Source organism: Hypomesus transpacificus, unplaced genomic scaffold (genome assembly GCF_021917145.1).
Source record: "Hypomesus transpacificus isolate Combined female unplaced genomic scaffold, fHypTra1 scaffold_223, whole genome shotgun sequence".
NCBI classification, from domain to species: Eukaryota; Metazoa; Chordata; class Actinopteri; order Osmeriformes; family Osmeridae; genus Hypomesus; species Hypomesus transpacificus.
Window position 1 is genome coordinate 55,262 of NW_025813758.1, and position 17,406 is coordinate 72,667.

Consider the following 17,406-nt stretch of genomic DNA (forward strand, 5'->3'; position numbering starts at 1 on the left):
GTACATGTTACCTGACCAACCCCAACCACTAAGACTGGGGCCTGGGGTTAGTCTCAATAGTTCAGACTGGAAGTTCTACTAACTGGAAATAAACTAAGAGAGATAGATTGCAGAAGAAAGACATTCCTGTTTATTGAAGCTGTATAAGACAATGGAAAACACTCAGCCAGTCTTTGGGCATGGTTTTAATGAAGCACTTCAAGAGCCTTGTAGAATGAGAACACTGAACATCTGGTCCTGGCTGGAACATGATTCATTCATTTCAACATGAAAACATTGTTTTTAGGAATGTTTTATGAGTATAATTTTTTAGTTTAAACATTGGAGTGTCTAGCAGTTATTTTTAAAGGCATACATTTCATTCGTAAGATGTTAGTTTATTCAAATACGTAAAAAAAGTTCACTTTTCAAGAATACTTAATTTGTCTTTGTCTATCATGTGTATGTAGTGTGAATACATCTGTTGTATTCGTGCTTGTCGCCAGGCCACAGATGTGCAGGTTACCCCAGGTTACCCTAACCCTAACATATTGGTAGATATGCAGTGTCCTGAGGACAGACAGGCAAGCAGACAGACAGGCAGACAGACAGGCAGACAGACAGACAGACAGGCAGACCGGCGGACAGACAGACAGGTAGACACACAGACAGGTAGACACACAGCCAGGCAGGGAGACAGATAGGTAGACAGACAGGTAGACAGGATGGGTAGACCAGAGACACACAGATCCATATCTGATCACTCTCACAAAAAATGTTTCAGTATGAATGTCACATTCACTTAAACGTGGCTGTTTTTCTTTGCGGCAACAATATGCAAATTGACATTGCCTTCTGTCTTTATCCTTTATTCTATCCACCTCATTATATTCTCTCTCTCTCTCTCTCTCTCTCTCTCTCTCTCTCTCTCTCTCTTTCTCTCTTCCAAAGTTCAGGGTTTCAGCCACGTCGCAGGTCGGCCATGACAGTTTGCGCAGCGTTCCATCCTGAGGAGCCCATCACACCACCACCTACGAGAACCACAGACACAGTCAGGTGACTGATCCACAGATACAGTCAGGTGACTGAACCACAGACACAGTCAGGTGACTGAGCCACAGACACAGTCAGGTGACTGAGCCACAGACACAGTCAGGTGACTGAACCACAGACACAGTCAGGTGACTGAGCTAAAGACAGTTACAAGAGCAACAGTTTGACACAATTTAATTAAAACAATGGATGCTTACTGTTTTACATAGTATGTACAGTGTATGTCTAACATAAGAAAAAGTTCCAAAGCCATGACAACCTAATTTCCTTATCATATGACTCAGAACCTATCCAAAGGTCAGCTAACCATAATCTTGGCATGCAGAGTGATAGACACATGGAGACACACACACACACTATTAGAAGTCTGAAAACCTGCATTACTGACCTGGGTGGGAGCCACTGCCACAAAGATACAGCCCTCTGATTGGTGAACGGTAGTCAGAGAAAGAGGGCAAAGGTCGTGCCAGGTACAGCTGGTCCAATGACATGGAGCCATGGAAAATATTCTGGAATGAAGAAAACACCAAGAGTCCCTTTAACAGTTCACTCTTGTTCACTATCCATAAATGTTGTTCTCCGTCTCTGTCTCTCTCTATATTTGTCGTTGTCTGTCAGCAGCTGTTTAATACCAGCGGTCCGTTCCAGTCCAGTCCGGTCTAGTCTAGTCCTGACCCAGTCTAACATGGTCTAGTCTAGTCCCGACCCAGTCTAACATGGTCTAGTCTAGTCCAAACCAGGCTAACATGGTCTAGTCTAGTCCAGACCCAGTCTAACATGGTCTAGTCTAGTCCAGACCCAGCCTAACATGGTCTAGTCTAGTCCAGACCCAGTTTAACATGGTCTAGTCTAGTCCAAACCCAGTCTAACATGGTCTAGTCTAGTCCAGACCTAGTCTAACATGGTCTAGTCTAGTCCAGACCCAGTCTAACATGGTCTAGTCTAGTCCAGACCCAGTCTAACATGGTCTAGTCTCTTTAGTGTCTCCTGACTGCACAGTAGACACAGAGGGGCACTCTGGGCTGTGGGCAGGGACATCGTTAGACCCTTTTTACTGGGGCACGTGACCCACTATAAATCTGCGGTGTCCCAGAAAAATCAAAAGCTTGAGTTTAATTTACTTTAATAGTCAATGCATTCATTTAGATTGATAATCCCGGAAAAAATTAACGCAGTATCCCAATCAACGTTTGTAAAATCAAAGCAGTTTAACCGAAAACACAAACCGAGGCCCACAGAATTCCATATCAGCGCGCTCTTCTGAGCTTGCCAAACAGCCACTGCAGCATGCACAAAGTCCAGGTGTCGGACTCGGTACACAAGTCAGAATTGAGGTAGGCTAAGAAAACATTACAGAACCAAAGAAAGATTCTACATGATAGGCCTACTGATCATCTTATTTGGGCTAAAACATAAAAACAATGTAACATGAAGCTCAAAAAACAGTACTTGCGCTCAAATGAATGCAAAAAGAATGTGCACGCTCACATTAACTATTGATGTCCCTGCCAAAGCTGATATCAAACCTGAACTGTTGTAAAGTGGGTTAAGCAAGGGAAGTTTCTATAGCCTAGTAGTGCATTGTGCGCAGCAAGCTTGGAAGAAAAAAAAGGGATATGAATAGGGGCCTCTGCCCCAGTAAGGCTTTGTGACTAACAATGCCCCTGGTTGTGGGTTCAGGCTGACACTCTGGGATGCAAACAACTTCCTGGTTCAGACAACAGCAGTCTGATTTTAGGTAAAGCAGCTTGTCAGGCACACAGATAAATCCCTGTCCCTGTCCCTGTCCCTCTCCCCCAGCCCCGGCCCTCTCCCCCGCCCCTCTCCCCCACCCGACTCACTTAAAATGTAATTAAATGTTGTCATTTAGCAGACGCTCTTATCCAGAGCGACTTACAGTAAGTACAGGGACATTCTGCCCGAGGCAAGTAGGGTGAAGTGCCTTGCCCAAGGACACAACGTCATTTGGCACAGCCAGGAACCGAACCAACAACTTTCTGATTAATAGCCCGACTCCCTAACCACTCAGCCATCTAAACCCCCCACTTGTTCCCATATGTGTTCCAGTTTTGTTTCCTCTGACTTATCCATCATGTGATCATCTCTCACTAACATAGTTGTATCCTGTATGTCATCTAACAGTTGGACATTCTATACTGTGGACGGGTTAAACAATTACTTGCACACACACACTCACCCCTCCAGTGAGTCCAAAGATTCTCTCCAGGTCTGGCGGGGTTAGGATGTCTTTGCCCACGATGGAGCTTTTGAAACCAGGGGCGTATTGCTCCACCCAGCCAAACACTAGAGACACACAGACAGATAAAACAAATACACAAGAAACAAACAAATCAGAAAAAAAGACTGGAAACTGATTTCTACTAAGAGGACAGTCACCTTGTGATAGGGGTGGGGGAAAAATCGATTAGCATTTGAATCGCGATTCAGTCTTCTAGTGATTCATATCGATTCACATTTATTGATTTTTTTATAACAATGAGTTTTGATGCAGTGGGATTTTTTTCAACATTTAACTGCCTATCACAGTAAAATACAAACAAGTAACACTAAACAGCAAATTGGAATCAAATGTAAGGATATATTGAAATCAAAACTTTTTATTAAAAACTTGTGTTTTTGATCGATTCCGACGGCCAGGACCGGACAGTACAAGAAACGCCATCATTTGATTGGCTGAAAACCCGAAGGGGGAGGGTTATCTGACACGCGTCACGCACTGGAAGAAGCACATGCTACTTTGCTTGCTTGCAATGGCAGTGGCAGACAAGCTAGCGGGTGTGTTGGCGACAACAGTAGGCCTACAGCTAACTTACCAGGGCTGTCTGCCGACAATACATACATAAACGGCCAGAGTAACACATTTTAATATTCCCTTTGCCCTTCAGCATGTACATGTTTTCCCCTCTTTGTGCTTTGTAGATCAGATATTGTGAGGAAATGATAGCATTATACTGCTGATCAATGCTGCTATACCAATCAATATCTAATATGAATATGTAAACACACATGTTTTGTAATGCTAATAACTAAGATACAAATATTGAATGTGATCAATTGATTTAATAAAGTAACAGATAAGAAACATTGAAATGTAACTTTGGTGTGTGGACAAGAATGCAGATGTCAGGCAAACTGACTTGGGAGGCGAGTTTGTGACGCTCAGGGACTGGTGTGAGCACAATGAGCTAGTCAGCTCATGGGAGTAAAAGTGTCAACTTGGGAGATAAGGTGATGCTGGGAACATAACTCTTCTCTGCTTCAGGACGAGTCAGACCGGACAGTTCTTACTATGGATAATATGCCCCCTTCCCCTGGAGACCCTGCCCCCCCCCCCCCCTTCTCACTGGATGCCCCCTTCCCCTGGAGACTCTGCCCCCCCCCCCCTTCTCACTGGATGCCCCCTTCTCCTTGGAGCCCATCTGCCCCTTTACATCATCTGACCTAGGAGTGGTCTTACCCTCTCCCCTTCCCCTTGAAGACCCCACCCCGTATATCATCAGGACCTCGAGATGACCTGCTCTCAACTCTGGAGAACTCAAACCCCCCCCCCCCCCCTTGGATTGCATCAGACCTGTGGGTCTCGTCCACCCCCCTCCCTGAACAACACCAGACCTGTGGGTCTTCTCTGCCCCCTCCCTCTCCTAACATCACCAGGTCCGTGGACTGCCCACCTTGCGCCAGCATGAACGCCCTGGACATTTAATTGGTTAACAATAGCCACCCCAAGGTCTCCTGACCAATGGCCACTCACCAGACCTCCCTCTTTGGGGAGTACAAGATCTGTCACCCAAGGGCGGGGAGACAGAACTTGGGAGGGGCAGAACTTTCTCTGATATTCTGTCACGACCACTTTCTCAACGAAGGCCTTCGTTCGTTCTAATCTTATACTCTGTTTTGGTGGGATGACTGCTGTTGCATCATCGACTGATTCATTGTACTAGACTACGGACATCTTGGTGTATTGTTTTCATTGTGTATCTTGTGATTGCATCATTACTAATTAAACTACAAATAACTTGGTCCGATGCTTAACCATGTATCATTCTTCCTCTCAACACCCAGTTTACACTATCCTTAACAATTGGTGACCTTCCGACGTGCCTGGGTGAGAGATCTGGACGAGAGGTCCCTGAGAAGGGGACCCCAGCCGGCAGGAGCGGGACAGCTGTGGTTCACTGACACTCACTTGGATATCCACAAAAATAGGGTAAGCAGAGCCTGTTTAAACGAAATCTGCATAGCTTAGGACTTTAGCTTTTAGGAGTGAGTGTCTTTAAACTGCACTGTACTGTGACTCTGGGCTGCACACTTTGAATCAAATTGTCCATAGAGAGATTAACGTTGATGCAAACTCAATGATACATTTGTAATTGTGAAACGAGGTGGGGTCTGGCAGATGTGGCACTGTGACGGGAGCGCTTGGCAGTTTCTACGTGAAACGAGGCGGGGTCTGGCAGTAGTCACACTGTGACGGGAGCACCTGGCTGTTTCTAATTGTGTCTATTGTGAAACGAGGTGAGGTCTGGCAGAATGTGGCACTGTGACAGGAGCGCTCGGCAGTTTCTACGTGGTACGGGGCGTTGCCTGGCAGTGGTCACACTGTGACGGGAACACCTGGCTGTTTCTAAGTGTGTCTATTGGAAAACGAGGTGGGGTCCGGCAGAATGCGGCACTGTGACGGGAGCACCTGGCTGTTTGAGATAGACGTAAATAATATGTTTGTGGAGATTTAAGGAGTAGCAAACCTCTTTTTCTTGCTTTCTCTCTCTTTCTCCCTATCTACTGCATTGCTGGAATGGGCTATGCCGAGGTTCGAGCAGGGCACATTTCACAAGCAGAATCCCTCCCTTTCTTGCTCTCTCTCCCTTTCTCTCTATTGCATTGTCGGGATGGGGCCATGCCGAGGTTCGAGCATGGCGCATTTTAGACAAACTCTCTCTCTCTCTCTCTCTCTCGCTATCTCTTAGCATTGTTGGGTTAATAATGTGTATCTCTCCCCTCGCACCTCTCCCCTCCCCTCTCCTCTCCTCTCACCCCTCCCCTCTCATACACTCTCCCTTCACACACCTCCCCTCCCTTCCCTTCCCCTCTCCTCCCCTCTCCTCTCCTCTCCTCTCCTCTCCTCTCCTCTCCTCTCCTCTCCTCTCCTCTCCTCTCCTCTCCTCTCCTCTCCTCTCCTCTCCTCTCCTCTCCTCTCCTCCCCTCCCCTCTCCACTCCTCTCCTCTCCTTTCTCCTCTCCTCTCCCTTCACACACCTCCCCTCAACTCCCAACCCCTCCCCTCCAACCCCTCCCCTCTCACACACCCTCTCGTCTCTCCCTTCACACACCTCACCTCCCCACCACTCCCCTCTCACACACTCTCTCCCTTCACACACCTCCCCACCCCTCTCCTCCCCTCCCCTCTCTTGCACTACACACACTCTCTCTCTCTCTCTCTCTCTCTCTATGTCTCTCTCTCTCTTTACCTCTCTCTGGTCAAGGAGCTGAGACCTACCGGTGCCAACTAAACTCCTTGTCTCTCTCTCTCTCTCTCTCTCTCTCTCTCTCTCTCTCTCTAATACTGATGTGTATGTATGGATCTTTGAGACTCTACCCACAGCTACGACCAGCAACAGGTTACAATTATTTTGGTGGTTGGCATTGACTGGTGACAGTGGGTTGCAGCTGTTACTAGCCTGGATCCGGCTGGTGGCAGTTGGGTGGTTGGTGAGCTCAGACTGGTGGTGGATTATATTATTGCAGTTGTGTTTTGTCTGTGGCTCCGACTGGTGGTGGATGGCATTATTGCAGTTCTATTTTGTCTGGCTCCGACTAGTGGTACATGGCATTACTACAGCTGTTATTGTTTGATTCCAACCAGTGGTGGAACAACAAGTATTTATGGTCAGACGTGACCTTGCTATCTGTGTGTGTCTGTTATGTTTGCCTTATGTTGCCTATATGTATCTGTCATGTTTGTTTTATGTCTGTTTCAAACAAGAGAAAATTATGTTTATGTGTCTTTAAGGAGAGGACAAATGGAGTGGCGTCCATCGCACGTTGAATTAAGGCCAGGTTATAAAATATTAGACTGGTGGCAGACCAAATACACAGTCAACCCAGATACTGGGTTTAAAGAAGGCAGCGGTAAAAAAGACCCCACAACCAACAGAAGAGTGGCATTAACTGAGGAAGAATACAAACTTGTGTTTGCAGGATCGCTGCAGTGCATAAACAAGGAGGAAATAAAAGAACAGTATCCAGCACAAGCAGAATATTTCGAGAAGCTGGCATCACAAATTATAGTCGAACCTTCACACTTGCAGCCAATCTAGGGCAGCAGGCACAGTGTTATCTGGAGGAAATTGTGGAATTTGAAGTTCACTCAGAGATCGAGCGTTTCTGTGAGGCTACAAGTGGACAGGACTGGAGCGACGGCTGTCGCTAGGGCCATGTTCTCTTTCCTCACGGCATTATCTTTTGAACCCCTTTACTTTCACTAATCACGTCCTTATTTACACTGGGACATATCTTAATCAGTAATATCCAGTTTGATTGTTATTCAATGTTCTCAAATTTATTTTATTACAATTCTAAAAGCTTGGCTACAGTTGTATGTATGTGGTGAAGGGGACCTGTGAGTATGTTCAGGTCTGCCGTGGGTACATGGATGTCGAATGTCCACTCTGCGGAGTGACGGTGGGTTTTCCCCTATAACATCATTAGGGTTTTCCCACTGTGTCCAGTGTGTCCACACCACTTGGCCATAACGCTGCATAGTCTCATTATTATCGTTCTAAGCATTGTGTTCCTTAACGGGATATTTTAAATTTTGTGTTAGTTGTCACACCCTTTAAAGGGTGTGAAAGGAGGGATTCCATGAAAACTTTAAAATATCCTGTCCGAATTAACAGTTTCTTTCTACATGTATTGACTCTTTTAATGTTCTGTTTAACAGATTGACTGATCGTAAGGCGTCACACCCTTTAGAGGGTGTGAAAGGAGGGTGAGTTCTAGAAAAAAAAAAAGTCATATATATCTTCCTGTAATCTGACTGACTGTTTCTTATTGCTCATCTGAACTAACCTCCATTGTTTGCTCACACAGGTTCATAATATTTTAAATTTGTGTAGTCACACCCTTTAAAGGGTGTGAAAGGAGGGATCCATGAAAACTTTAAAAATATTAAATTTTGACTGTTTTGATGACCATATGCGCATGTTTAACCTAGTTATCGACTGATTTTGCATTTTAACATCTAGTTTGACTGTATTTTGGTTCATTGCTTAAGTGTTTTACGCATGTTTAACCTAGTTAACAACTGATTTGCCTTTACTGCCAGACTGGTATATTTTAAATTTGTGTTGTCACACCCTTTAGAGGGTGTGAAAGGAGGGATCCATGAAACTTTAAAATATCCAGTTTTAATGTTGACACCACATAGTGGTGTCAAAGGAGGGATTGTGAGGAAATGATAGCATTATACTGCTGATCAATGCTGCTATACCAATCAATATCTAATATGAATATGTAAACACACATGTTTTGTAATGCTAATAACTAAGATACAAATATTGAATGTGATCAATTGATTTAATAAAGTAACAGATAAGAAACATTGAAATGTAACTTTGGTGTGTGGACAAGAATGCAGATGTCAGGCAAACTGACTTGGGAGGCGAGTTTGTGACGCTCAGGGACTGGTGTGAGCACAATGAGCTAGTCAGCTCATGGGAGTAAAAGTGTCAACTTGGGAGATAAGGTGATGCTGGGAACATAACTCTTCTCTGCTTCAGGACGAGTCAGACCGGACAGTTCTTACTATGGATAATATGCCCCCTTCCCCTGGAGACCCTGCCCCCCCCCCCCCTTCTCACTGGATGCCCCCTTCCCCTGGAGACTCTGCCCCCCCCCCCCCTTCTCACTGGATGCCCCCTTCTCCTTGGAGCCCATCTGCCCCTTTACATCATCTGACCTAGGAGTGGTCTTACCCTCTCCCCTTCCCCTTGAAGACCCCACCCCGTATATCATCAGGACCTCGAGATGACCTGCTCTCAACTCTGGAGAACTCAAACCCCCCCCCCCCCCCCTTGGATTGCATCAGACCTGTGGGTCTCGTCCACCCCCCTCCCTGAACAACACCAGACCTGTGGGTCTTCTCTGCCCCCTCCCTCTCCTAACATCACCAGGTCCGTGGACTGCCCACCTTGCGCCAGCATGAACGCCCTGGACATTTAATTGGTTAACAATAGCCACCCCAAGGTCTCCTGACCAATGGCCACTCACCAGACCTCCCTCTTTGGGGAGTACAAGATCTGTCACCCAAGGGCGGGGAGACAGAACTTGGGAGGGGCAGAACTTTCTCTGATATTCTGTCACGACCACTTTCTCAACGAAGGCCTTCGTTCGTTCTAATCTTATACTCTGTTTTGGTGGGATGACTGCTGTTGCATCATCGACTGATTCATTGTACTAGACTACGGACATCTTGGTGTATTGTTTTCATTGTGTATCTTGTGATTGCATCATTACTAATTAAACTACAAATAACTTGGTCCGATGCTTAACCATGTATCATTCTTCCTCTCAACACCCAGTTTACACTATCCTTAACAATATGCCTCCACCCAAGAAGAAAGGGGACATACACTCTGCTTTTTGAAAAAACTTTGTAAGTCAGGCTAAATAACTAGCCACACTAGCAGTGGTAGTGACCAGGCTTTCAAATGCAGATTTTACTGTGGAAAAAGTATTAACTGGTGATATTATTTGTTACCCAGGATAATGTTACAGCTAAACCTAGCTTCTGTAGCTAATCTTTCAACCAAGGTTAGGAGTCTAGCCTAGGACGAATTCACAGTTGATGGACTGTCACTGCATTGCTAGACAGGTGCTGGAAAAACCAGTTGGCAATGTGAATAAGTTAACACTGTTGGTTATTCAAATATAATGAATCATTATTTGATTATTAATGTCCAAATAACACTGTATACAATATGGAAGGAGGGTTAAACTTGCTAGCCAGCTACAAAATGAATGAACAATTTTGTATGCAGGAAAGACGGCATGAAAACACTCCAGATGTAGAGGAAACAGGCTGAGGTTCTAATTAGTAAAATTGACAATTTATTTGGAGTGATCAGCATTGATGTTTGTTTTAGGATGCTCAGCCAATCATATTTATTCAAGCATGGATTATTTATAGGAAACAGTTATACTAGCTCTTTAGGGAGTACAGAATGTCATCTCGATTTGCGCTGGGTGGATGTCCCCACCTAGCCTGGCTGCCAGCCCAACTTCTCCCCGCCCCCAAAAAAATTTGGTCGGGAAGTTGGGTCTGGAGGGTCTCGTATTGGGGACCAACTACAGAAAACCAGAATCTGGGCGAACCAATTAAATTGCCAGGGCGGGCTTTATACGATGATGGACAGATGATCAACAGTAACGTAATCACCCACGTCACAAAAGAGCATAGAAGAATAAGAGAATAGAAATCTAACATTTGTCAACTTTAGCCAACTCAGATATTTCTAGTCCGCTCAGCTCATAGAACCAACACCGGCTTCCCCTTGGCTGAGCTATTAGCCCAACAGCTAACGTTATGCTAGCAAGATTCAAAGGCAATAACATTGTGTACGGTTGACAAACAGTAAATGTGTTTGGACAATATGTTTGACAAGAAGACTAGCCTAGCTAGGTAACCAGCCATGTCACTGTCCCGAAATCAATATCAAGATTTTCACGAACAAAGTATCGGCCATACTAGTACTAGGCTACAGTACGGCCGCAGCCTGTGGAGCGAGTTGAATAGCAAATGGATGTGAGATCATGACCGCATCAAAGTTGAAATGTTCTCCAAACAGCAGACATCCCAACCTGCAGAGACTCATTTCCAGGAAGTGGCTCCTGGAAATGGTGCTGTGCTTCTCACCTGAGTCCTCTGCTAGTCTCCTGTGAGTCTTCCTGGTCGTTTTCTGGTGCTGTGCCTCTCACCTGAGTCGGCGTAGTCCTCCCTGTCCTGGTCCGTCCAGTCCCGGCCCCCCTCCAGGTGGTAGGGGGTGAACTGGGTGAACAGAGACACCACATGGCAGCCAGAGGGCGCCAGAGTAGGATCCAGCACTGAGGGGATAGTCATTTCCAGCATGGGCCTGGGGAGAACACAGGGAAAGAACCAGAGAGGGGGGGGGGGGGGGGGGCGAGGGATGATGACAGAGAGAGATACACAAGTTGTTATATAGAGACATATAGGGACAGTGGGTGAGTGAGTGAGTGAGTGAGCGGATGAGTGAGTGAGTAGTGAGTGAGTGAGTGAGTGTACCTGGACGAGGGTCGTCCATCCAGGCCATCCTTGTAAGCTGTCTCTAGCAACTCCACACTCTCACAGTTCAGATGGATGGAACACTGGTGGTGGGGGCCCGCCTTGCCATCAGGGGTGGGCGCGGCCAGGAAGTTAGGCAGCCTGTCCACCGCCACTGCACGCACACACACACACGAGGTGAGTCTTACAAGTGTAGCTCATCACTGCTCCTGGTGAAGAGCCTCAGAGTGAGGCAGAGCTGCCTCAGGGTGAGGCAGAGCTGCCTCAGGGTGAGGCAGAGCTGCCTCAGGGTGAGGCAGAGCTGCCTCAGGGTGAGGCAGAGCTGCTTCAGGGTGAGGCAGAGCTGCCTCAGGGTGAGGCAGACCTGGCTCAGGGTGAGGCAGAGCTTCCTCAGGGTGAGACAGAGCTGCCTCAAGGTGAGGCAGAGCTGCCTCAGGGTGAGGCAGAGCTGAAGCTGAGCTGGGAGCAGCTCCACCAGCGTACCGTTGATCTTGGTGACGGGGGACGTGTAGTCGATCTGGTCCACAGCTTTGAGAAACTCTGGGCTCAGGGACCCCTGGGGGGCAGACAAAACACACACACACTGAAACACTGCCACATTCCACACACACTGAAACACTGCCATATTCCACACACACACACGCACTGAAACACTGCCACATTACACACACACTGAAACACTGCCACATTACACACACACTGAAACACTGCCACATTACACACACACTGAAACACTGCCACATTACACACACACTGAAACACTGCCACATTACACACACACACACACTGAAACACTGCCACATTACACACACACACACACACACACACACTGAAACACTGCCACATTACACACACACACACACACACTGAAACACTGCCACATTACACACACACACACACACACACTGAAACACTGTCACATTACACACACACACACTGAAACACTGCCACATTACACACACACACACACTGAAACACTGCCACATTACACACACACACACACACACACACACACTGAAGCACAGCACAGAAACACACTCTGAAACACAGCACAGACACACACACTGAAACACAAATTCACAGCACAGACACTCTGAAACGCTGATTTACAGTAATACAGTGATTCTGCAGCACAATCAAATGACTGATAAACATCGTAAAACATTGCTGGCCAGGTGTTTGTTATCAGAGCGGCCAGGTGTTTGTTACCAGAGGGGCCAGGTGTTTGTTACCTGAGGGGCCAGGTGTTTTTTACCTGAGGGGCCAGGTGTTTGTTACCTGAGGGGCCAGGTGTTTGTTACCTGAGGGGGCAGGCGTTTGTTACCTGAGGGGCCAGGTGTTTGTTACCTGAGAGGCCAGGTGTTTGTTACCTGAGGGGCCAGGCGTTTTTTACCTGAGGGGCCAGGTGTTTGTTACCTGAGGGGCCAGGTGTTTGTTACCTGAGGGGCCAGGTGTTTGTTACCTGAGGAACCAGGTGTTTGTCACCTGAGGGGCCAGGTGTTTGTTACCTGAGGGGCCAGGTGTTTGTTACCTGAGGGGCCAGGTGTTTGTTACCTGAGGAACCAGGTGTTTGTCACCTGAGGGGCCAGGTTTTTGTTACCTGAGGGGCCAGGTGTTTGTTACCTGAGGGGCCAGGTGTTTGTTACCTGAGGAGGCAGGTGTTTGTTACCTGAAGGGCCAGGTGTTTGTTACCTGAGGAGCCAGGTGTTTGAAGGTGAGGTACGGTGTGGCGTTGGACAGAACCACCTTGCTGTGGACCTCTGTGCCGTCCTGCAGGACCACCCCCCTGGCAGAGCCATCCGCCCCGACCAGGACTTGCTGCACACTCTGTCACACACACACATACACAAGTACAGATGCACACACACAGCAACACACACACACACATACAGCAACACACTCACGTACAGCAACACACGCACACACAGCAACACACACACACATGTACAGAAACACACACACACGTTCAGAAACACACACACAGAAAGAAACCAGCAATGTCACAAACACACGAATAAAGCAAACACAAAGTGTTGCACATCAAGTATTCCTGAACAGGTGTGATCCACTTCCAACACACCTGAACTAGTTTCAGCTCTCACCTGTTCAGTGAAGACATCTGCTCCCAGGGAGTGGGCAGAGCTGGCGATCGCCTTGGACACCCCACCCATGCCCCCCTCCACGTAGCCCCACGCCCCCTTCTCCTTCTCCAGCTCTCCCATCACATGGTGCAGCAGCACATATCTGGGGGGGATGGGGCAGGCACTGTACACGTGTCTACATGCATCACAGGCACTGTACACGTGTCTACATGCATCACAGGCACTGTACACGTGTCTACATGCATCAGTTCTTATTGTGTGTGTATTTGTGTGTGCCTCCAAGCATGTTTATGTGTGAGTATCTGTGAGTGTTTGTGCTTGCGAATGTGTGTGTGTGTGTACCTGTGAGCGAGTGTGTGCCTAGGTGTGTGTGTGTTCTTACCCACTGCCAGGGTTGCTGGGACTGGTCATGGCTCCGATGACAGCATCTGTGGCCAGGGTGGCTCTGAGAGGTTCAGACTCAAACCAGCGATTCAGGATCTGACCCAGGAGACGGGAGAGGAGGAAAGGTTTACTACGCCATCTGTGAGTCTCTGAGTCTCTGAGTAGTTTGTCAAACACACAAACCTTCATTATTGGCGCTGTTACAATCTCATAGAAGTCTGGAATGTTCTTGCCCAATTTCATACCTGTCAAAACAAATAACAATATGATCAAGAAGATTCAAACTGAAAACGTTTAGCTCTGCTGTGGCAGTTATTTCCAAGCTCTGGTGGTCACAGGCAAGTCAGAACCATGAAGCCAGCCCTACCACACTTGACCATGGGAATCAGAGTCTTGAGGGCAACCAGCCTTTTGGTGAGTGACCCCCCCATGATCCCAGGGATGTCCACAGGGGGGGCGTCCAGGAGGGGATGGATAGCCCCAGCCAGCTTCTCCAGGTGGGTCACAAACTCTGGGAAAGCCTGGGAGAGATAGAGAAAGAGAGAGAGGAAGAAATAGAGAGAAAGGGAGGAATTAAGAATACTGAGTAGTGCAGTAGATGATTAGGCAGAGAGAGAGAGACAGAGAGAGACTGAGAGAGATAGAGAGAACCAAACAAAGCCGGCATAACGCCACCACACGAGTGATTTCATATAGAACACCAGCCTTCCGGAATCAGAGGCGTGACATCAGCATCTCGTGTGTCCCGGCTCTCCCTACACATGTCAGTTTGGCTCTGTGACTACCTCCACTGCCGACTTCATGCCAGTATAACAATGCCCCCCCATTCCATGTTTGGAGCTTTTATACTGAACTGCGAGCCGGTATTTACATTTACATTTACATTTAGCAGACGCTTTTATCCAGAGCAACTTACAGTAAGTACAGGGACATTCCCCCGAAGCAAGTAGGGTGAAGTGCCTTGCCCAAGGACACAACATCATTTTGCATGGCCGGGAATCGAACTGGCAACCTTCAGATTACTAACCTGATTCCCTAACCGCTCAGCCACCTGACTCCACCTGACTCCCCGACGGTATAAAGGTGCAACATTCTCACCTTGAACAGGCTGTGTCAAGTCAAGTCAAGTGTATTTTATTGATGCTGTCTACAAAATTTGTTTGTAGACAGTCTCTATTCAGCCTAAAAGGTGCTGAATAGAGACAGACAGAGAATATGAGCATCAGAGAGAGAGAGAGTTGGGACTGATGGGAGGGTCGTACCTTGGCGTCCTTCTCTGAGAACTTGCTGATCTCCCTCTGGTTCATGGCCAGGTCTCCCCCCAGAAGCAGAGACCGAGGGGGGGCTCCCCCCACCCCCTCCTCCAGCATGGGGGTGAAGGCATGGGGGTCCCTCATATACACCTTCAGCCCATGTTTCTACACACACACAATTACACGTCAAGACATGTGTCATACACCTACACCGGCATACCTGAGAGGTTCTGAACCTTTAATCCATGTACCAATCCTCTCCCGGTTACACAGCTCTCCAGCTCAAAGCACAGAGAGACAGCATGCGACATGCTAGTCCAGGCTATCACTAAATCATACAGTGTGCTACATGCTAGTCCAGCCTAGCAGCACAGCATGCAGAGTGCTACATGCTAGTATAGCCTAGCAGCACAGCATGCAGTGTGCTATATGCTAACCCCAGCCTAGCTCTACACCATGCAGTATGCTACATGCTAACCCAGCCTAGCAGCACAGCATACAGAGTGCTACATGCTAGCCTAGCCTAGCTCTACACCATGCCATATGCTACATGCTAGTCCAACCTAGCAGCACAGCATGCAGTGTGCTATTTGCTAACCCAGCCTAGCTCTACACCATGCAGTGTGCTACACGCTAGCCCAGCCTAGCAGTACACCATGCAGTGTGCTACACGCTAGCCCAGCCTAGCCTGGCAGCACAACAACATGCAGTGGCTGTACTGTGGCTTCACCATGAGTTCCAGGTCTCTGTTGATGTGGGGCCTCAACAGACTGAGCAGGTAAGAACACCTGGAGAAGTGGTATCCTACACACACACACACACACACACATCATAATTGCAAAAGGTAAATCAATGACAGGGTTATGTCTGTTTGTTGCAGTACTTTGTACATGGACAATTGCAGTATAGATGGTTAATAAAAGGCCTGAACAGAGATAGGAAGCCGAGATTATATGAAAGCGCAGGCCAACAGGCTGCCATGCCAGGACACTTCCCCAGGAAGAGTGCTCCTCACCTGGGATGATCTCCTCCGACACAGCTGCCCCTCCCAACACATGTCTACGCTCCAGAACTGCTGTCTTCAGCCCCCCCTTCTGCAGATAGGCTGCCTGGACACCCGCACAAAATAAAACATTGAACCGGATGCACACACACTAACACCCAACAAATGCAAAACTCCATAGTGTACATGCACAAAGATGAAGCTAAATACACGCAATGCCACAGGTACACCCACACACACAAACACAGCAATAGGCTACATAATAATTAACAAACTACCTAAGACTTTAACACCCAGAGGGCAAGGTTAAGAGTGTTATGACATCACTGAATATGAGGAGAGATGAAGAAGACTCACCGCTACCAATCCATTGTGTCCTGAAATGACAGAGTACAATTAGTGAATGTTCAAGGTACAGATTAAAATTGAAAACGAGGGTCACGTGATTGCTATAAATCAATTATAAAGTGAGGTTAATTATCTAAAATGTACAGCTTTGTTAATACTTAACGATTGTGCAAATGTGCAACGATTCTTAAAAGCAAATAGTGATAACGGGCATAAACACGAGCAACTTCAGACTTTTATAGTTGAGTCCAAAGTGTGTATGCGACCATTTCGTGTAATTCATTGGTTATAGCCTATATCAAGATCACGGTGCGGCAGAACAAGTAAAAAATGCTACATGTAGTCGTGAAAGTTGTTTCCCCAAGAAAGAAAGAAGCGAAACGAAAGCAGCGAAAGCACACAGTTCTGCGACACCGTTGCAGATTGGCTGGCACATAGATCATACCTCCACCGATGATGACAGCGTCGTACTGAGACTTGACGGCCGAATGGCTGCGCCTTGTAGTGTACCCGACGGATGTCACTGCCTGTCGGGCCAGGCCTGTCCACCCCGCTACAGCCATGGCAATCTTGACGTAACTTTCGTCTGGTTACCTCCCCTTCTTTTACCCCGCTCCACTCCGAGCCAGCCAACTTTGCAACCCAAATACCCCAGCCTGAATTTAGCACAACTCCGCACCCCCTCCCATTCACTACAATCCAACAAGAATCCTCCCACTCCGAGCTAGCCAACTTTGCAACCCAAATACCCCAACCTGAACTTCGCACAACTCCGCCCCCACCTTACATAAAGTTCAAGTCCAAGTTCTCCATGCAGGATTCCTGGGAGTCCCAAATGATTATTGCGGCCATTTTCCATCTTGAATACCCAGTGGGATATTATGAATCTTTTCTGTAGGAAAATCCACTGCAAAATAGACAGAAATCCTATTCTGTTGAGGTACAGTCAGTGTTCTGCAGGTTT

General features: G+C 47.3%; 1 protein-coding gene across 3 annotated transcripts; it reads right to left on the reverse strand.

Moving 5' to 3' along the window:
- Positions 1–107: 107 nt before the first annotated feature.
- Positions 108–17,198, reverse strand: pyroxd2 (pyridine nucleotide-disulphide oxidoreductase domain 2). 3 transcript variants are annotated; one of them, XM_047014114.1, is made up of 16 exons: positions 16,888–17,198; positions 16,452–16,471; positions 16,107–16,200; positions 15,822–15,895; positions 15,101–15,256; positions 14,206–14,359; positions 14,022–14,083; positions 13,837–13,934; positions 13,455–13,596; positions 13,045–13,179; positions 11,836–11,908; positions 11,353–11,506; positions 11,028–11,182; positions 3,230–3,336; positions 1,421–1,541; positions 108–1,010 (listed from the first exon to the last, which is right to left on the reverse strand). In XM_047014114.1, the coding sequence occupies exons 1-16, from the start codon at positions 17,003–17,005 to the stop codon at positions 940–942; spliced, it is 1,734 nt and encodes a 577-aa protein (XP_046870070.1). In that variant the 5' UTR covers positions 17,006–17,198; the 3' UTR covers positions 108–939. The 3 variants fall into 3 exon arrangements, with proteins under 3 accessions (XP_046870070.1, XP_046870071.1, XP_046870072.1); XM_047014115.1 differs by lacking the exon at positions 15,822–15,895 and having other exon boundaries at positions 16,888–16,959; XM_047014116.1 differs by lacking the exons at positions 15,822–15,895; positions 16,888–17,198 and adding an exon at positions 16,606–16,825.
- Positions 17,199–17,406: the final 208 nt, after the last annotated feature.